The 25,885-nt window shown below is 35.5% G+C and overlaps 1 protein-coding gene across 1 annotated transcript in view; it reads right to left on the bottom strand.

The window, feature by feature from the left end:
* Positions 1-24,118, bottom strand: part of LOC125652340 (uncharacterized) — a 33,680-nt gene extending 9,562 nt beyond the window's left edge. The window contains exons 1-15 of the mRNA XM_048881481.2: positions 23,821-24,118; positions 23,656-23,733; positions 23,303-23,440; positions 23,139-23,196; positions 22,911-22,998; positions 17,475-17,593; positions 14,237-14,326; positions 13,978-14,026; positions 10,639-10,703; positions 8,506-8,586; positions 7,082-7,158; positions 5,885-5,938; positions 4,138-4,187; positions 3,157-3,486; positions 387-576 (exon numbers count right to left, since the gene is read on the bottom strand). Coding sequence (XP_048737438.2) covers positions 387-576; positions 3,157-3,486; positions 4,138-4,187; positions 5,885-5,938; positions 7,082-7,158; positions 8,506-8,586; positions 10,639-10,703; positions 13,978-14,026; positions 14,237-14,326; positions 17,475-17,593; positions 22,911-22,998; positions 23,139-23,196; positions 23,303-23,440; positions 23,656-23,658 — 1,392 coding nt within the window. The 5' untranslated portion in view covers positions 23,659-23,733; positions 23,821-24,118. The remainder of the gene's footprint in view (positions 1-386; positions 577-3,156; positions 3,487-4,137; positions 4,188-5,884; positions 5,939-7,081; positions 7,159-8,505; positions 8,587-10,638; positions 10,704-13,977; positions 14,027-14,236; positions 14,327-17,474; positions 17,594-22,910; positions 22,999-23,138; positions 23,197-23,302; positions 23,441-23,655; positions 23,734-23,820) is intronic.
* Positions 24,119-25,885: the final 1,767 nt, after the last annotated feature.

Raw genomic sequence — 25,885 nt, 5'->3', positions numbered from 1 at the left:
TGAAGGGATTGTTAATTGAATTGTTGCGTGCATCAAATGAATTGAAGATATCTTCAAATACATGTAATTAAAGATATCTTCAATTATTTGTATATTCTGCTTTCAGATCTACATGTATATGTCTAGTTTCGTGGAAGAATGTGAACAGACAGGTCTATCTATTGAAACCGATTCAAAATTCCTTGTAATGTCACGAACATTTTAATTATTCCCCAGATAATTCTGTTTAGAAAATGACTCGCTCCATTGCAAATTGTTATTTCAAAACACAATTTTTGTTTTTAAAGTACTGTGATTTTTTAAAACCTGAAATTGAGCTGTTATATTGTATTTACTATGAATTCCGGGTATTTCACAATGTTCGAATCGATGTTCTTAATGCTTACCTGTCTTGGTTTCACATTTGGCATACGTATTGTTTTCTTGAAGAAGTTGGAATCTTTTAAGTATTTTGTTTCACATGTTGTATAAAACAGTAAAGACAATCCTAGTATTATAACTGCACTTCTTGGTGTGAGAGATGATTCCATTTCTTTATCTTGACTTTGTAGTGAGAGGACAGATAAGAAGCGAAGTCACCGCAGATACCAAGTGCGTGCTTTACCATACTACACAATGACAAAATTACAACTTATTGATGCAAGTATCAAAAGTTCTAAAATGTATTGGAAACTTCTGAAAGATATATTTAAAACTAAACCCAGGACCGAAATACCACCGTTTCAGGATATTAAAGAAAATGGCGATGAACATATTACATACAGCGATACCGACAAGGTTGAAGCGTTGAATATTTTTTTTTGCGTCGATTTTATCAGTAAACGAAGATGAACCTACACTTCCAGCTTTTTCTTTATTTTGTAATTGTGTATTCAACAACATTAAAATTTTGGAGCATTTGACATAATTTCTATTCTCCAGGTCAACAAGGCTGTAGGGCCAGATAAAATAAGCCATAGAAAGTTAGAGGCTACAATCTTTAGTGTCTCAGTATAAGAAAAGAATACCTACATAGAAAATATTGTACGAGACCAAATATAATGAAATTTTATGAAATCATGTCAACGAATAATGTTAAAAACCTTAAAAACCTGTGCACGTTTATTTTAAAGATATACAAATTAGTCTGTTCTAACACTTAACTTCAAATTTTTGTACATATTTATGTATATATTTCACTTTGTTTATTTGCATACCTATATCCTCTGACGTTACTTGTATTGATACATGAAATTTATGTATTGTGCCTCATGTACCATTTCCATTGTGGTTTGAGCGAATAAATGAATGAATGAATGGAGGGACCACAGAGAGGTGTTTTGATAACAATAACGACCAGTACCTACTGGCATTCTTTAGATCTTGAGGAGGCCCTGTATTCTAGAGTTTTGATAGCATTGACCTGTCCACAACTGCTATTTTCTCGTAATTCAATTGTTTTTAAAAAAAAACCCTGAACAATGCAATTTTAATATAATGTAATTTCCCCCCTCTATATACATCTATTATAAATTACACAATCAGAAATCAAACAATAATTTGCCCATTAATTTCTAAAACTTGTAACTTGATGAAATAATTTATATTATCAATTTATGATAGTTCTATGTTTATAAAAGAAATTATTCATAGAGCCAATGAGAGTAAAGGAAAGAAAGAGGGGTGGTGTAGACTGTGTGCCATCTAACCCTGGGGATACAACCATTTTACAAACACTTTGACCACAGAAACTCTGCAGACGGCCCTGAGACCCTTCCTGTATACATCAAAAGTATACACAGCACCCTGATCTCTTGGCCAGGTAAATAACAATGACCATAGATGAGCTCCGCCCACATTCAGTGATCCGTGAAGAAACCCTACGGTATTTATAAAAAGTGAAATGTAATTTTAAGAATTCTTTGAGACACAACAGAAAATTGGAGAAATTTAACACATCCACATGTAATATAACACTTTTCTACTTAGAATTATTTTTTGTTAGAATGTTTTTAGTTATTTCATGAGACACTATATACACAACTGAATTTTGTTCATGGCGGTCTTTCGGATGAGACCGTAAATACTAAAGCCCGGTGTCACAGCAGGTGTGGCATGATAAAGATCCCTCCCTGCTCAAAGGCTGTAAGCGCCAAGTATAGGCCTAAATTTTGCAGCCCTTCACCGGCAATGGTGACGTCTCCACTTACGTTTTGAATTATGGTCTTTATAGACGAAATATTGTTGACTCTCCATTACTTTCCTGTTGCATGCGTGAACACGCATATCACCTTTTCTTTATTTGAAGAAATATTCAATTGCTAGATACAAATTAAGGGATAGATTGCCAAGGTTCAAATTATTTCAAGCATTTGACAGCAAGTCAATTTGATACACTTATTGCTCTTTGAGACTGAATGACCCTTATTGATTTTCATGTCACAAGATCAAAGGTCAAGTTGAGATATATAATTTTGTCCTAAAAAAACATGCTTCCGCCTATCAGTACTTTGATTGAAAACTTTAAAAATTTCCTTCACCCAAGGACATTTTGTCATTGTGCCAAGGTTGGTTGAAATTGATAGTGTTTCCGAGAAGATTTTCACAATTGAACATCGATTTTTTTTTTTAATTTTCATCATTATTTTACATATGTATCTGAATTGATCGTTTAATTTCTGAGAAGTTAATTACGTAAAAAATTAATGACAAGTGAACTTTAAAAAAAATACATGAAGACTTTCATGAGAAATAAAGTTCACTGGCCCCTCGTGGTTGAAATTCATAGTCTGATTTGAACATAGAAAATTATAAACAGAAACCTGATGGGTAGTGACTAGGTTACCCTCTCATAAAATTGAGTCTTAAAAATGATGAAAATATTCTTTTTTTTAACCAACTTTATTGTAAACAGTCTAAAATATCGCCAACATTTTCATAAACATTATGCACAGCATTAAAATAAATAATGTTAATTACCCAATTTGAAATGTAACAATGAACAAATTTCACTTTGTTTAGAAAGCAGTCCCATGTATAACTATTCCATAGATATCAAAACATATATGTTTCTCAGTACAAAATTTAGTTGACTTGGAATACTTCATTTTAGTATGGAATTTGAAATAACAGCATATAAATGCTGGTGAATAAAACAGGACCCCTCAATGTTAGAGCTGAGGATAGTAATCAGGATCACCATAGGCATTGTTCAGGTAGTCCAAAAGCCGTGTCAGTCGTTTGTCCTGTAGATTCGCATCCAGAGTGACGTCCTTCTGGGAAATCCCCGGGTGTGCTGGAGACGAGATTTTGAGGTACACATTTTTGTCTGGGATGAGGCTGGCTGACTGTGGAGCATCCTTGAGATTCATTTTGTGTTCCAAAGGCGAGTTGTCCCAGTAATAGTAGGGTGGGCCTGATGTGAAACAGTTGTGAACTCTGGCTGTTTTAGTGCCATCCACAAAATACATCATGTAGAAGTTACACATCTCGTCGTTCTGAGTGGCTCTAGAAACAATAATGTCTAATGACAGCAGAGATGTAACTCTCATGTAAGCTACACATACTTTATATCTTTATAGTTCTACTCTTTGTCATTTACATGTATTTTCCCACTAGAACTGGGTAATCAACAATTCCTTACCCTATTTGGATGTAAGCTACACATACTTTATATCTTTATAGTTCTACTCTTTGTCATTTACATGCATTTTCCCACTAGAACTGGGTAATCAACAATTCCTTCCCCTATCTGGATGTAAGCTACACATACTTTATATCTTTATAGTTCTACTCTTTGTCATTTACATGTATTTTCCCACTAGAACTGGGTAATCAACAATTCCTTACCCTATTTGGATGTAAGCTACACATACTTTATATCTTTATAGTTCTACTCTTTGTCATTTAAATTTATTTTCCCACTAGAACTGGGTAATCAACAATTCCTTACCCTATCTGGATGTAAGCTACACATACTTTATATCTTTATAGTTCTACTCTTTGTCATTTACATTTATTTTCCCGCTAGAACTGGGTAATCAGCAATTCCTTACCCTATCTGGATGCAAGCTACACATACTTTATATCTTTATAGTTCTACTCTTTGTCATTTACATGTATTTTCCCACTAGAACTGGGTAATCAACAATTCCTTACCCTATCTGGATGACTCGTGATTCATCATTCTTCATGGTACACCTAGCAGCCTAAGAGAACACCATTAAATTACTAGTAATCAAATTGCAATGCTATTCAAAAGTAACAGCAATTTTAGCAAACTTTTGAGACTTAAGTTAAACAAAAGGCCCACAGGCCTTATCGTTCACCTGAGCATTAGCTAGCCCCAAGGGCTAATTTTCCTGTTCTGCAATCTAAGTTAAATTTTAAAATTCAGTAGGAGTATTAAATCAAGATGTGTTCTTATGCCTCCGAAAGTTACCCATACTGATGAAACACTTTACATAACATATGTTATATTAAAAATGCATGACTTTTTTTTAATCTGCCCTAGAGTCAGAACCATGGGGTTGCAAAATTAACAATTTTAGTACATTCCTTTCTGCTTTTCATAGATATGCATTCATTTGTTACTGAATACATGTATCAGCAAAATTAGAGAAGTCTTTAAAATGATAAACAGAAAAAATTCACATCAAATAATTGAGAGCTTGTATCACTCTTTCGATGGTGAAATCATACTTCATAAGAGGTATTTTAACACATCATTAAATAAATTTTTGGTGTAATGAGCCACCTTAATGAGAAAATTTTCATCAAAACAATTGTCAATGAAATAAAAGTAAAATGGAACAACTTCGCAACAAATAAAAATCATTCTTCTGTTCCACTTTAATCTTCGCTATCAGACTTGTCTATCACACCAGCAGCGTCCTCTAAATCAATGGCCCAATCATGAAGGCCCAGTGCAGGTTTCTGTTGGTGTCATCCGTATGCCAAATATCACACCACACTGGTGATGTGAGCACTGCACCCTACAACTTGTGATCTGGCTTTGCATTTGCAGTACTAGGATGTTACAAACAAGAGGCCAATGGGCTACATTGCTCAAATGAGTCACTTTGACCCTGTTGTTGTTCAGCTATTGTGATTTTTAAAAGATTTTTTGCAATCTTTATTCCCATGAAAAATGTGGACCGCATATTGTGGCCCTAACAGGGTCAATATAATCATGATAAGATATCACATTAAGTAAAAAATCATGGTATCAAATGTTTAAAAGTCTTGCCATAAGGAATCTATATAAAAACAAGAGGTACTGTGAGCAATGCTGGCCACTAAGAATATCCCCGCTTACCCCAATCTCCCAAGGGGTGTTGTTAATAGGTATAAATTACCTCTTTCTTGAGTGTAAAAAAGAAAGGGCATGACAAAACCTTGGGTAGTCTCTTCTCTAGGAGTGTGCTTGACCTTTGACCTTTTGACTCAAAAATCAATAGGGAAGATCTTCGTCCCATGGGTAGTCCATATGTATGATATGGTGACTGTAGGTGGAAAGGATAACGCTATAGAGCCTGGAAACCATATTGCTACTTCGATGTCCAGTGCACTTGACTTTTGACCTTTTGAATCCAAAATCAATAAGGAACATCTTCGTCCCATGGGTAGTCCATATGTTTGATATGGTGACTCTAGGTGGAAAGGATAATGCTTTAGAGCCTGGAAACCATATTGCTACTTCGATGTTCAGTGCACTTGACCTTTGACCCAAAATCCGATAGGGAACATCTTCCTCCCATGGGTAGTCCATTATTAATTATGTAGACACTCAGATGGGTAATACGGAAATATATGGGGTCCTTGAAAAAAATTATTGGGCGAGGTGTAAGCAATAGGTCATCTGAGTGACTCAGGTGACCTGAAAACAAAATCAACCAAGTCTCACCAGAATGTCTCCTCTGCGTACATCTATACCAGGGTATGTCACATTGTAGAACATCTAAAATGACAGGAAAGTTTTACAAGATCTACTCAACATGTTCATGTACAAATGCACAAAGTTTTATTTACATCACTTTACAAATCCCCATTAAAATCGTTCCCTTTCTTTATTTACATCACTTTACAAATCCCCTCCAACATTGACCCCTTTATTTACATCACTTTACAAATCCCCTCTAACATTGACCCCTTTATTTACATCACTTTACAAATCCCCTCTAATATTGACCTCTTTATTTACATCACTTTACAAATCCCCTCTAACATCAGCCCCTTTATTTACATCACTTTACAAATCCCCTCTAACATTGACCCCTTTATTTACATCACTTTACAAATCCCCTCTAACATCAGCCCCTTTGCATCACTTTACAAATCCCCTCTAACATCAGCCCCTTTGCATCACTTTACAAATCCCCTCTAACATTGACCCCTTTATTTGCATCACTTTACAAATCCCCTCTAACATTGACCTTTTTATTTGCATCACTTTACAAATGCCCTCTAACATCAGCCCCTTTGCATCACTTTACAAATCCCCTCTAACATCAGCCCCTTTGCATCACTTTACAAATCCCCTCTAACATTGACCCCTTTATTTACATCACTTTACAAATCCCCTCTAACATTGACCCCTTTATTTACATCACTTTACAAATCCCCTCTAACATCAGCCCCTTTGCATCACTTTACAAATCCCCTCTAACATCAGCCCCTTTGCATCACTTTACAAATCCCCTCTAACATTGACCCCTTTATTTGCATCACTTTACAAATCCCCTCTAACATTGACCCCTTTATTTGCATCACTTTACAAATGCCCTCTAACATCAGCCCCTTTGCATCACTTTACAAATCCCCTCTAACATCAGCCCCTTTGCATCACTTTACAAATCCCCTCTAACATTGACCCCTTTATTTACATCACTTTACAAATCCCCTCTAACATTGACCCTTTATTTACATCACTTTACAAATCCCCTCTAACATCAGCCCCTTTGCATCACTTTACAAATCCCCTCTAACATTGACCCCTTTATTTGCATCACTTTACAAATGCCCTCTAACATCAGCCCCTTTGCATCACTTTACAAATCCCCTCTAACATCAGCCCCTTTGCATCACTTTACATAAGATTAACCTGTGGTTTCTGTGGACTCTTTCTCCCGATTTCTGTCCATTTTCCATTACGAATGCGGTAACCAGCAGTGACCGCACCTGTTCAATAGCAGAATATGTAGATATTATTCATAAGTCACATCAATTAGTCATTTTACTAATTCATTAAATGAACGTTTAAATATATGGAGCGCCAAATTAACATAAACTCAAATAATTGAAGACATCTTTAATTATTTGAAGATATCATCAATTCAATTGTTGCTCTCTTTAATTGAATTAATGCGCACATTAAATCAATTATTGCTCTCATCAAATGAATTAATGTGCACTTCAATTCAATTATTGCTCTCATCAATTGAATTAATGTGCGCATCAATTGAATTAATGAGAGCATTAATTGATTTAATGTGTGCATTAATTCAATTATTGCTCTCTTCAATTCATTTGATGAGAGCATCAATTTAGTAGAAATATTGCTCGCAATGATTAATTTAGAGCTCGGTTTAAATAATTTGATGATCTCTTTAATTCAATTGAAGATATCTTTAAATCATTTACAATGCTTTTGTATAAGGAATTAATGTGCGCATCAATTCTTTTAAAGAGAGCAACAATTCAATTAAAGATATCATTAATTCAATTGTGGATATGTTGAATTGAAGATCTTTAATTATATAGTTGCTCTCTCTAAAAGAATTATTGCTCTCTTCAAATGAATTAAAGATATCATTAATTCAATTGAAGAGAGCAATAATTGAATTAATGCGCGCATTAAATCAATTATTGCTCTCATCAAATGAATTAATGCACGCATCAATTCAATTATTGCTCTCATCAATTGATTTAATGCAATCATTATATCAATTATTGCTCTCTTCAATTGAATTGTAGCGCGCATCAATTCAATTGTTGATATCATTAATTCATTTGAAAAGATCATTAATTCAATTGAAGCGCGCATCAATTCAGTTGAAGAATTAATGCTATCATCAATTCAATTAATGCGCGCAATAATTGAGAATTGAAGATATCATTAATTATTTGAAGAGATCTTTAATTAAATTGTTGCGCGCATCAAATAAATTGATATCTTCAAATAATTGAAGATATCTTCAATTATTTGAGTTTATGTTAATTTGGCGCTCCATATTAATACTGTACCAATAAACAGAAAGATAAAAAGGCTTTCTTAAAATTCTGGTCATAATATACATGTACACTGTAGGGCAAGAAATTAGTCAACTTTCATGGTTTACACAATATATTTCATTGAAAATACCTTTAGTCAAAAAAATCATTCTGAAGTCATTATACTCTAAGCATTATAAAATAGAGAACATTTATTACAAAACATCTGGACATAAGTGGACTCATTCATATGGCACAATGCTGTATGTACATGTATAATGAGACATGGACCATGGAGTAGTATATGGCACTTACCGTGTGTATGAGCATGCGTTCTGAAGCCGAACGGGTGCATCACTATGTCCTCGTTGATTTCACATGCTGTCTCCATGTATTCTTTACAGGAAAAAACAGAATATGATATTGGAAGTATTGATACAAGGTTTAGAGAAATTTTGTAGATATTTACATACATGTAGAACATGATAAATGTGTTGCCAGCACTGACTGTACGTTACTGGTAATTGCATAAAATTGTTCATTATGGTTAAATCACAATTTTTGTGTGGATAACGACAGTCACTACGTCACTACTTCAAGGAAGCTAAAATAATTGTCAACTGAATTGAAAATTCATCTATTTTTGGGAGTCGAACTTTGTTTTCAACTTCCCTCGGCCATCACACACTGCACACATGAATATATTGCACAGGACTTTGTTCAACTTCCCTCGGCCATCACACACTGCACACATGAATATATTGCACAGGACTTTGTTCAACTTCCCTCGGCCATTGCACACTGCACACATGAATATATTGCACAGGACTTTGTTCAACTTCCCTCGGCCAGCACACACTGCACACATAAATATATTGCACAGGACTTTGTTCAACTTCCCTCGGCCATCACACACTGCACACATGAATATATTGCACAGGACTTTGTTCAACTTCCCTCGGCCATTGCACACTGCACACATGAATATATTGCACAGGACTTTGTTCAACTTCCCTCGGCCAGCACACACTGCACACATAAATATATTGCACAGGACTTTGGTGTAGGCCTCTTTATATTGACATTTTGTTTGAAATAATGTATGGCCCAGAAAATGTTCTCAAACAATAGATATAGGATCTCCCATGGTTTGTGGTTTGATATGATTTATATCCCACAAGTTGTGTGTTTCCTATCCCCGAGCCTTGGCGTTGAAACCCGATAATGGAATGCCCGCATTGTTTCAATATCACAGTGGAATCTGTGTCCACTCTCCCATAGACTAGTGCAAGTACACCTTTACTCTAGCAACTCTTAATGTATCAATCACTTCATACCTTCTTTTTAAGATGACACCACACCAGTCGAAATTCTAACACGTAATTCATTTTATATTTTCATCATATAGAAACATGTCAAATTCATATTAATCTAAGAGCTATTCGTACTTAAAGTCTATCTTATAATTTAACATATTGTTTGTTTCGAAATCCCCTATCGACAAAAGAAAAAACCTCACTGCACCAACTTTTTCTTTTCATCAACAGTAAAATCATCGTTTTTCATTTATGTATCGACTGGTTTCAAAATGAATAATCCATTTTCACATATACTTTCTCCTTTAATAAGTTGATGTCCGTTCACAATCTTGATGAAAATAAATTTGCTTTTTACCCCAAAATAAGAATCTGCTCTGTCGTGTCATGATAAACAGGTAATTTGTCTATAAACTTTTATAGATTTGAACTGCACAATTGTCCATCCTTCTACAACTTTAAAATATTGTGTCAAATCAAGAGCGATATATAGTCTTCTTGCATCTCTACCAAGCCATGTTGACCTACAATAACACACTGACAGAGTTCTGAATGACCATGTGGAAACCAACGGTTTCAGGATAAAACGCTTTGAGGGAATGAACGGTTTTAGATGAGAAAAGAATACTTTGGGCTGGGAATGCTGAATGGTTTGAACAGAACAGTTTAATGTGGGAACAGAATGGTTCTTATCAGAAATGGAACAGTTATACAGAATGGTTCAAATGGTGTAATTATAGTAGTATGATTCAGGGTCTGTACCTCTGCTCAGCCCCCTGAATTGAACAAAATTGAATTTGCACCAATGGTAGATCCTTGCATATTAATATGATGAAATCATGGCCCTGCTGTTCTGAATCTTTTCTTTGGTCAGAAATACTCTAAAGGCAGTTTTAAAAACATCTAACAATGTTTCACTTCATTGAAATTAATTCTATATTTTGTAACTTAGGTGACATATCTCATTTTGCCCCCCCACCCCACCCCCACCCCTTTTAAACATCTTGACGTTTCTGTATTAATGAATTTTCAATTTGCTTTACCAGCATAAAAATCTAGCATATGCAATAAAAAATATACAGTACACTGCATTATCAATTCTCCCTTTGTGTACATCAATTTTGGGACTTACCCACAGACTTTGGGGGAATACTACCGCCGGTTCCCAAAAGGTACACACCCGCAGACCGGGACATCCTGAAAAAGGTTACAGATTAATTTAACAACACTTTAACTCACCTGAACAGGGTTTTTTAAAGTAGATCAAACTCCAATGTCAAGATCGTAAGATCAAACACCATGATATCATATGAAAGGTCTTGCCAAAAAGGATCCAATACAAAATATGAAAGCCATGCCTTAAATAGTTCAGTAGATACTTAAAGGGGAAGGCAACCTCAAACAAGATGTGTTTGTGAAAAACAAATGCCCCCAATAATGATCAATTCCAAAGATGGCCAAGGTCACAAGGACAAATATCTTGGTACCAGTAGAAAGATCTTGTCATAAGAAATGCTCATGTGTAATAATCTTATTTCAGCTTATAATAGGAAAAATGCTTAAAATTTACAATAAAAGCACGTAGCATCATTTTTCAGGGGGGTGGGGGGGTGGGGGGGGGGGGGGAAGGGGACCAGTATTGTCCACAAGCCCCCCACCCACTCCCCTCAAAAAAAGAAAACTCTAAAAGATGTGTTATTTATCCAAACGTCGAAATCCGAGAAAAATTGGGGGTCACTATGAAGATTTTCTCATCGTGTATGATATTGGTATGTTCAGCATGTGAAGAATTCAGAACACAAATGAAACTTAACGGCCCAGTTTCCAGGTCACATGGCAACAAAGGTTGAAAACCGAAACATGCCCTTTCATTTCCGCACGTCATCTTCCAATACAGTGAAAAATACGGATTGTCACTACCTGCAGTTCCCTATGTCAAATGTACAGCCCAAACCCCAGTTCTATTGCCAGCATCCTCGAACAGATATGATTTTTCACAAAATACAATTCCGTCTTTATGGGGTACGTATGTGGATAAGTCATATTTTCTTGAATTATTATATTGGTCAAGTTCTACAAATTGTAAAAAGATTGATTATTTAAACAATATCTTTAAAAAGTTGTATACATGTATATGTAAACTTTTATCATTTTACTCACAAACTGAATAAACAAGTGAAGCGTGAACAGCACATAATCATACACACCCGCTACATGTATTTCTGTTTACTACTGAATGACTGGTAGTTATGCTGCATGTCATATTGTAAAATATTGTAACTATAATTATATGAGAGAAGGGTGGGCCTGTCAACAATTTATGTCTTCCTTACATTGAAATCACCTTGTATGATAACGGAATGTATTCTTTTAAAATGTAAAATATTATCTGATGGATATGAAGTTATAGATATAGAAATGTTTCTGTGCCTCAGCAGCTGAACACGCAGTTTACTATGAATGTATAAACCTCACTAGAGAGAACAGCACATATACTTGTGTCTTATGATGTACTGTCCCTTGCAATTGTGCTCAAACCAATGTAACTGTCTTAGGTTCATTGCATCTTTGAATTTCTCCCAAAAATTCATACACACACCCATCATTCTAGACAAGATGACCTCATTAGTTCACGTCACCAAGAAAAATTCATTATTTTGGGACATATTGGCATGCATGGAAGGAGCCAGCAAAACAGCTAGTACAATCATTCCTTACAGATGAAGACTATAAAATCAGCGTTGGTCTTTAAAATGCCGTTCAACGGCCCTTACACGGTATTGCTTATGCTATTTCATATGGATGCCATAACCATTATTGCGATAGTTGTGCATTTTACATAATACACATTTCACAAATAGAACATATACATATTTGCACGGTGTTGGATAAAGTTCTTCTGCATCAAGATTGATTCTTCTTTTATCAAGTCAGAATAATAATCGCTACATTATGCCTTATACTTGGCGTATTTTGAACAGACCATATAGAGATTTCATCTGCCTGACCACATAAAAAGTCTAGCAGAGACTGGATTCTCGTACATTTATTAATCTTTCTCAACAGCAATAGTTGTAATGCTTTATTTAGCCCGGCCGTCTTATGTGTATTCAATTTACAGAATTAAAATATAGTTCATAGTTGGGACAATGATTCTCATTCAAACCCTGGTAAGAACAGTGGTGGGACTATAGAATACTTATATTTCTGAGAAGTTTTGTCATCTGTCGAGCATTTAAACGTACCGCCATTTTCATTTTAGTGCAATGGATTCCGCTGTAGTTTTTGTCAAAGAAATGTCTGCTGATGACGAAAAGCTCATAATATTTTGTCATCAATTGTTGATTCATTATGCAGGCGACTGCCTCAGATTTTGGCTAAAACTTAAATAACTATATTTCTGATATTATACAAAATTGGTTTAAGCAATGAACTTATATCATCATGAATTAAATCCATAAGACAAAGATACAAGTACTATCAGGTAAGATCGTTTGTAAATTAAAGACCCAGTCAAAGATGTACTGTGCATCGCCCTGACTCATGAGGAATGAATTGTCGCCGATAGGTATTATCAATTTGAACTATATTTATTTGTTTACTATTTAACCATAAATTTATTCATTCACTCATGTATATTTGTGTTGAAAGTGAGTAAACACATATATGTAAAATGATAGTGTAAATGTGAACTTAATCCAGAATGGTAAAATTGATGCTGTGTCATTTTCGTGCGAATCTACCAGCTGTTCAGATTGTTGGAAATTGAAATAAGATCAAATATTTGTGTTTTGAATGATTATATGACAGTAATTGATTTCTAAGCACGCAATATTGTTAGGATCAATTTGACGTTATATGACACTACAATTTCGTTACGTTGACTTTGCTATTTTTTTTTTTTACAGATGTGTCCAAAATATTGTCATTAAAACATTAAATAACATGATATCAGCATAAAATTTGTATTTTTGTGAACAGAAAATGATACCGAATAAAATTGTAGGTAAAAACTAAAAATGTGAAATTTTGATCCTAAGGGCCCTTTTCTCATTATCAATATGCAATTGTTCCCAAGTTATGTGAATCAATATTTTTTTCAAGGACCCTGGGGTTTGGGTGGGGCAAAATTTGGGGATCAAATCATATACAATACATGAATATAGGGAATAAAATTGTTAAAATCTTTCAAAAATCTTTTCCAAAACAGCAAGGACATCTAATGATAATGAAGTAGCCCCATATTGTGTGGATTCTGCATTGTGCTGGGGCTATGTTGGAGTCATAATATGTGGTCAAAAGTCATAGAATTAAAAAGGGTAAACATCTTCTGAATAACTGCAGACCCAAGGTGATTCAGGTGAACATTGTGGCCCATAGACTTCTATGTTATTGCAGTTCATTTTTGGGGGGGGGGGGGGGGGGGGGACAGTGGTTTCTCAAATTCTAGATCAAGTTATGTTATACTCACGGAGTTGTTGTGGTAACAAGTGTGACACCAGAGCTGTCTTTCTCATTCTCTGAAAAATCATTCAAAATTACTAATATTTACTCTGATACACACACACACACACACACAGATATATGTATCATAAATATCACTAGTTCAGTCGTAAGCTTATACACACACACACACACAGAGATATATATTATAAATATTTCAGTCGTAAGCTTATACACACACACACACACACACACATATATTATAAATATTTCAGTTGTAAGCTTACTTGGAGGCAGAAAGTTGTCAACATTCTTGTAGTGGACCTGCAGAACTAAGTATTTTATGTCGGAGTTGCCACCTACTTTGAATCCAACATCTGCAAAATGAAAGTGACTGATGCATCATGGTGGTTTAATTAAGCTCTAACAAATCTAACAAATTGTTTTCAGTCTTAATCTTTCTATTTGTTGTTTTGTTTACTTTTGTTAGTATATATGTGTATATGGCGGTCAGGCGTCCATAGCCAGATAGCTCAGTTTCTGAATTCCAGTCTGATCTGTTGCATTTTCTCCCTTCCTATCACATTTAGTCCTGTGGGCCAGTCCCTAGAACTAACAGATGAAAATGCCGGCCAGGGGATAAAGATCTTGGGTTGATGTCTTCAAGATGTGAAGACGTTTAAGGTGAGAGGAGTGTGTTGGTCAGACAGGTTTGATCACCATTAGCACCTAACTAGAGATTCGAGGGGCCTGGGGTCAAATCCAAGTCTGACCCGTTGCATTTTCTCTGTATTACATTTGATGTCATAAACCAGCGCCTGGAACTGATAGGTGGATATGCCTACTAAAGACCCTGGGTTGATGTCTACAGGGAATGGGGACATTTAAGGAGGGAGGAATGTGGCAGTCAGGTTCAATTGCTGGTGGCCAGATAGCCCAGTTGGTAGAGCACCTGACTGGAGATTCAGGGGGCCTAGGTTTGAATCCCAGTCTGGTCCATTGCATTTGCTCCCTTCCTATTACATATACATAACTATATTATGTCCTAAGATTAGTGTCTCATTTCATAAAAATGAAAATGGAAGTCATCCTATCCCAGTACCCCGTCTCTGGAGTTTAGAGAAGTATTTTGCTATAGTAAGATTTTTGAGAAATCATGTTTGGAAATTATAACAAAGATTGTTTTGTATTCTTAACAAGAGGCCTGTGAGCCTGAGTATCACAAGAGACAGAACATAAATTAGAAGTTTGCATGTATATAGGTTATACACTGTACACTGTAGGTGCGAGTGTGCATCTTAAAACTATGAATGGATGTGTTATAGACAAAGATGATGTTTACGGTCTTCAGGACTGATGCCCTTATGATAAAATAAGGAATACTATCTTCTGATTCTGGTCATGCAACCTTTGTGCCAAGTGTGAGTCACTGATATCTCGATCTTAATTACTCAGGTGTGGTCAAAACAATTTAACATTTACTTTGTGTTAGTTTTGGCTTAACTTTTTAATTTCAATCCCAATGTAAATCATTCACAACTGACCCTCTCTCTCTCTCTCTCTCTCTCTCTCTCTCTCTCATAAAAAGAAAATGAACATTATAATATATCTATATATATACATATGTATGCTTATATATATATTCATATTCTTTTGTATCAACTTCTGTGCAAATGTATGTCGATTGAGTGAAATAAAAAAAAAAAGTTCAACCAATAACTTTAATGACAAAATCTATTGTCCTAGTTACTATATAAAGCCTAACTACATTTTGTTCCTTTTTACTTACTAAATTATAATATTTAAATTTGAGTTGGGAGAATTTCTTGATAGTTTATAGCCTAACTTCTAGGCTTTAGGAGTGGATATTCTTGTATTTGTAATTGTTATACAGGTAATAAATTTGTGAAGTATTGTTTGTCTTATTTTCATTTCTATTGAGCTTATTTTGAAGTCTTTAATCATAGTGTAGTTTGGTCGTTTCGAAGTCACCACAATAAAATCAAATCAAACATACACAACGCGAAGTACAGACTACGTATGTATATACTAACACCAGACCAGCTGCTACAACACTTAAATCTCTAAAAATGATAATTATTCTATTGCAAACAGAGTACAGTGCATCATCAAATAGTATTCAAAAAATGATTCAAAAAACAAGTTAAAACAACTTATTTAATAGTGACATTAACTGTAATAGTCAAATGACCTTGGTTCAGGATCATGACACATTGTCTGTTCATACTCACAAACAACCTTTGTGCAAAGTATGAACTAGAAGTACAGAGTGTAATGCATTTTCAGTTTATGAGCCACAAAGACACATCCTTGGGACAGAATCACTCACCCAGAGGTTATGAATTACAATTTTGGTAGACTAAAGGCCTCAATTCTCCTTATCACTACATGCCCAATTTTTGTGCTTGACATTCTAGAGTAAAGAAGAGGATATACTGCAGTTTACTATATGTGATCCTTAATACAGTCCTGCCCTGGTGCCTGCATGCAGAACCCCTTCACACATGGTCCATATATTTCACTATCTTACAAATTAAAGGGAAATTAAGGCAACCCAAATTTTTTTAAAATGATATATGATAGGATTAATTAAATGATAAAAATTTGGATAATATTCTGTACAATTGAAATAGAGCCTACATGGATAAGCTTCAGTACTAATTTGAAAATGTTAAAAATTGAAATTCCAGCTATCTATAGAGGCTGCCATGATGTGGAACTCTTTTGTATTCAAGATCACAAAAATCAATAATTTTGACATGAGGCGGTCTGTTCCGGTTTTGATGAGATTCTAAGATCATCAAAGATGTGCATGTGGTAGATTTTACGAATAAATAGGTTGATGCCTCCCTGTAAAGCAGTTAATTACACTAATGCGAAGGGGAGATTTTTTGATCTACCTCTGCAATAATGAGAAAATGTAGCTAGTCATTTAAGAAATTTTCATTTGTGAAAATACATGAAGGCATGAACTGTGATACTTTACACAAGCATACTTCATGAAGCGTGTTATGCTGGCGAGAAGCGTTGCAGTTCACAAATATGCCCTCCTGCATCATTAACAAGATTTGTTTATGAAACACCAATGCCCCCCCTCCCCCCCCCAGATTACAAGAAAGTGGAACCTGGTCAACGGTCAATGTTAAGGTCACATGGACAAAGATTTTGGTATCATTGGAAAGGTCCTGCCACAAGAAATATACATACCAGATATGAAAGCTCTGATATGACCAAGGTTAAAGTTTTTTGCCACAGACAGACAGGCCAGAAACTATATGCCCCTGAATCTTCAATTCCGGGGGCATAAAAATGAATTTTATTTTTTATATTTCCATTCTATTTGGATTCGCAGTCGTTAACTTAAAGTAGACTTACTATATTCATCAAAATTCATATGCACATTGTTCACATCTGCATCGTATTCATGAAGAAATGGCTATCAACACAGTTGGTATTTAAAAGATATTGAAGGCAAAGCATTGGAAATGTAAATACATGCATTACCTTTTGGCAATTTAAGGCTTGGTGCATCCATTGCCCAAGCATAGATAATCTGGGATCCACTCCCACACACTCCAGCAGATGTGTACTCATTTGTAGTGTGGGCCATTTCTCCACAATTCCTGTTGTAAAAATGAAAGAAAAAGTAAGCAAACTCACATTCCCCACACCCCCACATGCTACAAAAAAGAAATGGCATTGCTATATGCATGAAATACAACAAATTCTTATGCCTCTGTGTTATATTGTACTATTTTACTCATGTAAGTAGATGTCATCACTCAAGTCATATGTAATATTGTTTAGAAATGTAAATTGTGTATTATATTAAAACAGAAATATTCTAATTACATATGGCTTGAAAACTGATACCAAATAATAATCTATATCAAAAGGGGCATAACTCCCAGAAACAAGAGGCCCATGGGCCACATTGCTCACCTGAGCCACCTTGGCCCTGTTGTTGTTCAAGGTCAACAAAGTATAACAAGGTCTTGCCATAAAGAATCTATATACAAAATATGAAAGCCCTAAGCCCTGCCTTAGGAGATATTAAATAGGTCAGGTTTTTCTCAAAGTAGGTCAAACTCCAAGGTCAAAAGATCAAACACCATTGTGTCACAATGTCTTGCCATAAAGAATCTCTATAGCCCTGCCTAAAATAGTTCCTGATATACTTTTACATTATGTTTTCTTAAAAGTACATCAACCTCAGAGCACAAGGTCAAAGGACATGATATACAGTGGAGACTCGGTAATCTGGACACCATTAATCCGGACGCTTCACCTTCCGTACGATTTTTCTAGGGAACGGAATTTTTATACATTATTTTGCATCATTAATCCGGAAATTCGCGTTCCGGATCCGGACGATCACTTTTTACTACAAAACGTTATAATGCATTGAAAATTGTACCGTTAATCTGGACGGTAATTTTGTTTAGGGAAGGTCTGTGTCGGACAATTTTAGCAAGGCGTAAATTATAAAGAAAACAAGCCAAACTGTCTAATTGAAGCGATTACCTGTACCCTGTTAACACCTCCCTATAATTAGGTGGTGTGTGATGATATGTCAGTTAGATAGCACGTGCCGATCGAGACATTGTATTGCCAATTTTCGCACATAAGATCTTTATTGCGTGTAGTGTTGATTTTGGTAAATAAATATGTAGCATATTATTTTATAGTCTTGATCAATAGTCTAATAGTATTAATAAATTAAACATCATGCCGTAATGATAATTAAATTTTGTATGTACCCGTAATGTTAGTTTCACCCAAGTTTTGTTCCGTTATTATCGCATCGTGAAAATAATAGGTGCGCGTGGCTAGATCAAAGCAGTAGTAGGTCTTGATATTACGAGCTTAAATGATTTTATTCTCCCGATATTATCTTGGATAATTATAGAATAAGAAATATAAACTCTGGCAGATTGAATTTTGGTTAAAGAATGTTGTCAACTGATATGATAATCATGAAATTCTTATATCAACTTTGGACGGTGAAGATTGTTTTAACAGACCGCCGAACCCGTGAATCGTGACAGATGGAAATTACCGGCCTCTTTAATAATTAAAAGTGTGATGAAATGTTGGAAGTGTAAATGATTATGTTAGTTACTAATGATTTATTTACTTATAGTTACATAAAGTGCTTCATTATTTGTTTTAGTGCGTAACGGTAGTTTTGTATATTTATTTGTAGGGATCATATGTATGTACAATGTAAGCACAGGCAAATACACTGAACACGTACATTAAATTTTAGTGCTTTAAAATACATGTAAATGTTAACATTATCATAATTTATTTACTAATGCAAATGGTCAAATCCAATGATGGAATGTGTTTAATTCACTATGCATCAATAAAGTAGGCATATAATGGTTACTTATGTAAAGATAGAAAATATGCGATTCAATTATCCGGACACTTCATTTATCTGGACGATTTTGCTGAGAATCAAAGTGTCCGGATTAACGAGGCTCCACTGTAAAGGTCTTGCCAAAAGAAATTTAAATACAAGATATGCAAGATCTACCTTAGATTGATTGTATATTGTTTAACATCCCTCTCAAGAATATTTCACTCATATGGAGACATCACCACTGCCGGTGAAGGGCTGCAAAATTTAGGCCTATGCTCGGTGCTTATGGCCTTTGAGCAAGGAGGGATCTTTATCGTGCCACATCCGCTGTGGCACGGGGCCTCGGTCTTTGCGGTCTTATCTGAAGGACTGCCCCATTTAGTTGCCTCTAACGACAAGCAAGGAGTACCGAGGACCTATTCTAACCCAGATCTCTACCTTAGATAAGTTCAGGACATTGAATAGGTAAGATTTTTATTAAAAGTAGGTCAAACTAAGTCAAGGTCAAAAGATCACACATCATTGGATCATATGAAATGTATTGCCATAAGGAATGTATACCGTATAGTGTGGTTTTTCCGCGGGTCTAAAATTAGGCAATTTGCTGATTCAAAGGTATGCTAATAATTCAAGCTGAATAAATTTTGGCAGACAAGGAAGAGTTATCTCTTGCAAATACTGAAGTCCCAATTGGGTGCATATTTGGGAGTGAAATTTTGGCGGAAAGCTAAAATAAGCCAAATTTATCATTCCGCAGAAAAAAACTGCTACACGGTATACAAAATATGAAAGCCTTAGCTTAAATACATCTGTAGTTAAAAAGATATTTTTAAAGATATTTACCATACATATATCAGCATATAAAATTTTGATCCCCTATTGTGGCCACACCCTAACCCTGGGGGCCATGATTTTACAAACTTGAATCTGCACTATGTCAGGAAGTAAATTTCAAATTTTCTGGCCCAGTGGATCTTAAGAAGAAGAAAGATTGTCCTTATTTATTCACATATAAAAATTTGAATCCCTGTTGTGGCCCCACCCTACTTCCGGGGGCCATGACTTTAATTAACAAACTTGAATCTGCAATATGTTAGGAAGTTTTCATGTAGCTTGCCACTTGTCTGGCCCAGTGGTTGTTGAGAAGATTTTTAAATGACCCCACCCTAGTTTTGCATTTTTGTGATTATCTCCACTTTGAAAAGAGCATGGCCCTTCATTTAAACAAATTTGAATCCCTTCATCTAGGGACGCTTTGTGCAAAGTTTCGTTGAAGTTGGTGTCGATGGTTCTGGAGAAGATTTTTATAACTGGTCAGTGTATTTTCACTAATTTGCTATTCCTTGGGTAAGGGTATCACCCTTCATTTGAACAAATTTGAATACCCTTTACCCCAAATTGCTTGTTGCCAAGTTTGGTTGAAATTAAATGGCCTTGTGGTTCTGGAGAAGTAGTCAAAAATGTGAAAAGTTTAGACAGACTGACGATGGACAATGGGTGATCAGAAAAGCTCACTTGAGCCTTCAGCTCAGGTGAGCTAGAAACATTGAATAAGAATTTCCTGCACATATGCTCATCTACACAGTATGTTCTTATAACTACAATATTTCATGAAATTCTGTTTCAGAGAGAATATTTAATTTTGCCTAAACTTTCAACTTCGTAAGGAAAACAAAATTCCCAAAATTGAACCAGAATTTCCCACAAATATGTACATCTACACAGTAATTATACTTATTAACTACATAGTTTCATGAAATTCTGTTCCGCAGCTTCAGAGGGGTTGCATTGACAAACAGTTTTAGTCGTATATTTAATTTTGGCTAAACTTTTTAAGTTCAAAATGGGCATAACTACCAGGAAAAAAAATAAACAAAAATTTCCTGTGAATATGCACATCTACATTGTAGTTAATAAAGTATGTCCTTATTAACTACAGTGTTTCATGAAATTCTGGGGAGCTGTGGGGTCTGGGCTGGACAAGGCAATGCTACGCGATATTACAGTCTCTGTCAGTGAACGCCGCTGGTCCCTCCTAGTAGGACTCTTGCATATGACCTCTCCTGTACAATTGTGTCCTCAGTACAAGTAGCACCTTCTAGTCAGTGCTCCCTGTTATGCACAGAATCTACTGAGGAAGTGACTGCACAATGGGCAGGAGAACCTGGCAAGGGAAGAGGTCAACCCTCCTAGGTGCGGCATGCATGGCCCAATGGTGTGTGGACATGCCCTGGTGCCCATCAACTGACCCCTGCCTACTGGTCAAGTAGAAACACCACTGCCTTGTGGTTCAGCGTTGGATTACCAAAGGCTAAGGGAGACAACCCCAACAGAAAAATCTAGTCTAAGAGTGAAGCCCCACAGGTGGACAGTCCCATCAACATGGTGCTCTTTCCAACAACTCCTGCAGTCAACCTGGTACCAGGTGTACTGGTTCTTCCATTCCTCTGGACCATATCAGGAAGACTAAAACGGGGGTATTGTTTACTGAGCGACACAGTACCTCCATAGAACAACCCCGGCTTGCGTCACGGAGAGGTAACTCTAACTACATCAGTAACTACCTCAGCAGACGCTCCTCCATAGTCTGCATATATACAGAGGCCAAACCAAACCAATCATGAAATTCTGTTGATTGGTTTCAGAGGAGTTGTGCTGACAAAAACAGAACTGAGTGATGGACTGGTGGATTGACAGACTGATGGACAGGTCAAAAACATTATACCCTCTGCAACTTGTTAAGTGGTATTTAAATACATGTAATTGAAAATAAAGACATTTTGTGAAAGACTTGGTTTATATTATCTGAAAGTATATCCATGCTTTGCAATCATAATGAATAGTAATCAACTCTGTGTCACATAAAATTAATTAAAAAATATCCCTCTGAATATTTTACAAGTAGTTATCAATTCAACCTCACCCATAGATACTACACTGTATTTAAGACATTGATATGACCATTGGCATCTCTGTCTTGTACAGCTATGGCTACAATAAAATATGAGTGTTTCCGGTTTCCCGACCTTACCTACCTTTTTGCTGCTGACCCTAATTATTTCATTGATGATATACATGTAGATGTAAAAGAAAATAAAAACCCTGAATTTGGAATTTTTATACTTTTGCATTCGAGTTTTTCTGATTCACATTTTACTACTATTGATCTTAAAAATGTGTGATAAGTATTTGTAATGTATATAGACTTATAATGTCCTGTATTGAAAGTGTATAAAAAATGAAATGTTTAATTAAATGTTTTACCTACCTACCCTACCCAATTTTTTAAAGAGTACGTGAAATTGGAAACACACATATATGTTCTTTTGGCCTAGCTAATACATGTACCTGCTTTTCACACAGGTCATCAACATTCATATAAAATTCCAGAACTGATTTATTACTCATTTACAACTGAATATATCATTTCATGACATGATCAAGATAAATTCAATTTCAGTCCCCTCGATCCCTCTTCTCAAATTTTATAAAATGCTGAGGTACGTCATAGTACCTGGATCTTGGGTGACTTTATAGTGTATCACTTAAGGACTTGCTTTTTATAGACCTACCAGACATTGTGTTGGCTTCCTGGGGTACTACAGCCATATACCAATATGTGATGTGCAATATCCTTATTGGCATCTGGTTCGAATCCAACTGAAAGTATTTCACAGGATATTCATTATTTTGACCAATTTCAACCCATTTTTCATCTACAATTATAATTGGGATGTATATCTGCACATTTACACTTAACAAAATAAAAATTGAAGCTAAATATGATGATTTAAACTTACCAATGAATGTTGGATCAGGTTGACTAGTCTTCATTGCATGACAGAGATATGTATCTTTCTGGGAAGGGAAATAGGATAGTATTTAATTCAATCATCGCTTGTAACATGTAATTTCGATCTACACACGCATTAATTTATTTAACAATTTGATATCAGATCCTTACCACTTTCGGTGAGACTTGAGGCATTTTCAGGGAAATTTTGGAAACCTCCCTCCCTTGAGGAGCACCCTGGACTGTAACTACATGTAGCAGCGCACCATAGAGTACTACTTTGATCATGGCCATAACGGCCACTGGTCCCTGGAAGAAATTGACACCATTCATTGAAAACTTGTACGATACCGATCGCTAATCGTTACAATATGGTCATCATCAGCCCATTCAAGGAAATGTCATCGATTATACAAAAACAATCGACACAAGTTTTAATACAAATATTGCACACGTAACTACCTGTTCTATTGATAGCATGTCGCGTAATTTAAGCGATTTTATACATCATGGAGACTACCTACCATCTTATCACAACCTTGTCGTGTTTCTATTTATGTCCACCGATTATATGCCCACAGGCAACACTTGCACATGTACTACTGCAATAATAAACAATCCTGTACGGTTAATTTTAATGTTAATGGAATTCGAGAGAAAACAAAATGATTATAATATATTTGACGTACCACAGTTTCTATGGTTACAATTCCGTAGCTCGTCTCCCACGCAATGTATTGGATTTCCAATATTCTCGGCTTCCTCGGGGATATCGATAGTCCAGACGTGCGATGGATGCTCTAGCGCCGTCAGGAATTGCAGAGTATTTAAAGAAATCGATTTTTTCCCATATACAGGGAGAAGTCACAGATGTGTAGTAGATAACGAATACCAAGAGATCGAGTGCTGACCCGCACGTATTACACTGTATATAGTATACTGTCAAGTCCCCTAGTTCTGATACACTTTCATCGGTATGGGGACCGGATGTTGCTATAATATTATTTGTTTACCCCCATCTATTCATTTAACAGGCAAGACAGACGTTAAAAATTACTTGGAGTAAATTAAATAATTTGAGATTTTTTGCTGAATTTGGGAGATGTTCCCTAGGTTTTAATGTAACACCACACAAGTTCACGTATTGTATTTCAAGGTAGGATTTGTTGTCAGAAGTATATCTTCCAACAGCTTGTAGAATATGTATTCAACCAGTCTGGGCCCACAGAGGAGCATTAGGATGCACAAAAGTTTTGGTATATATACTAGAACATTTCCCTGTTGTATTGGTATATCTACTAGAACATTTCCCTGTTGTATTGGTATATATATTCATCGTCGGATATCCACGGATGATATCGTCTTCTACTCATATCATGATGAGATCAGCCGTGGGTATCCGACGTTGTGGTATATATCATTCTAGAAGTAGAACATTTCTCTGTTGTATTGGTACATACTAGAACATTTCTCTGTTGTATTGGTACATACTAGAACATTTCTCTGTTGTATTGGTATATACTGGAACATTTCCCTGTTGTATTGGTATATACTGGAACATTTCACTGTTGTATTGGTATATACTAGAACATTTCACTGTTGTATTGGTATATACTAGAACATTTCACTGTTGTATTGGTATATACTGGAACATTTCCCTGTTGTATTGGTATCTACTAGAACATTTCCCTGTTGTATTGATATCTACTAGAACATTTTCCTGTTGTATTGGTATTTACTAGAACATTTCCCTGTTGTTTTGGTATCTACTAGAACATTTCCCTGTTGTATTGATATCTACTAGAACATTTCCCTGTTGTATTGGTACATACTAGAACATTTCCCTGTTGTATTGGTATATACTAGAACATTTCACTGTTGTATTGGTATATACTAGAACATTTCCCTTTTGTATTGGTATATACTAGAACATATCCCTTTTGTATTGGTACATACTAGAACATTTCCCTCTTGTATTGGTATATACTAGAACATATCCCTTTTGTATTGATATCTACTAAAACATTTCCCTGTTGTATTGGTACATACTAGAACATTTCACTATTGTATTGGTACATACTAGAACATTTCCCTCTTGTATTGGTATATACTAGAACATTTCCCTTTTGTATTGGTATATACTAGAACATATCCCTTTTGTATTGATATCTACTAGAACATTTTCATGTTGTATTGGTATCTACTAGAACATTTCCCTGTTGTATTGGTATCTACTAGAACATTTCCTGTTGTATTGGTACCTACTAGAACATTTCACTGTTGTATTGTTATCTACTAGAACATTTCCCTGTTGTATTGATATCTACTAGAACATTTCCCTGTTGTATTGGTACCTACTAGAACATTTCACTGTTCTATTGATATCTACTAGAACATTGAATGGCAAACATCTCTTTATATGATCTTTGTAGACTTCGAAAAGGCTTTTGACAGTATCGACCACCAGGTACTGTGGGATATTCTCAAACACTATGGCATACCTCATAAAATCATCTCTATCATTCAACAGCTTTATGATGGATATAACTGCCAAATAGTTCATAATGGAAACCTGACCGATCCGTTTGATGTCACTACTGGTGTAAGGCAAGGCTGTCTCCTGTCCCCTCTCCTATTCTTGATGGTTATAGACTGGGTAACTAAAACAGCATATAAAAACCCAAAAGGTATACAGTGGACAATGCAAAACCGCCTGGAAGATGTTGACTTTGCTGACAATATATGTATGCTATC

The sequence above is a fragment of the Ostrea edulis genome, chromosome 5, assembly GCF_947568905.1.
Source record: "Ostrea edulis chromosome 5, xbOstEdul1.1, whole genome shotgun sequence".
Classification (NCBI taxonomy): domain Eukaryota; kingdom Metazoa; phylum Mollusca; class Bivalvia; order Ostreida; family Ostreidae; genus Ostrea; species Ostrea edulis.
The sequence above is the reverse complement of the archived record's forward strand: the minus strand, read 5'-3'. Positions and strand labels throughout refer to the sequence as shown.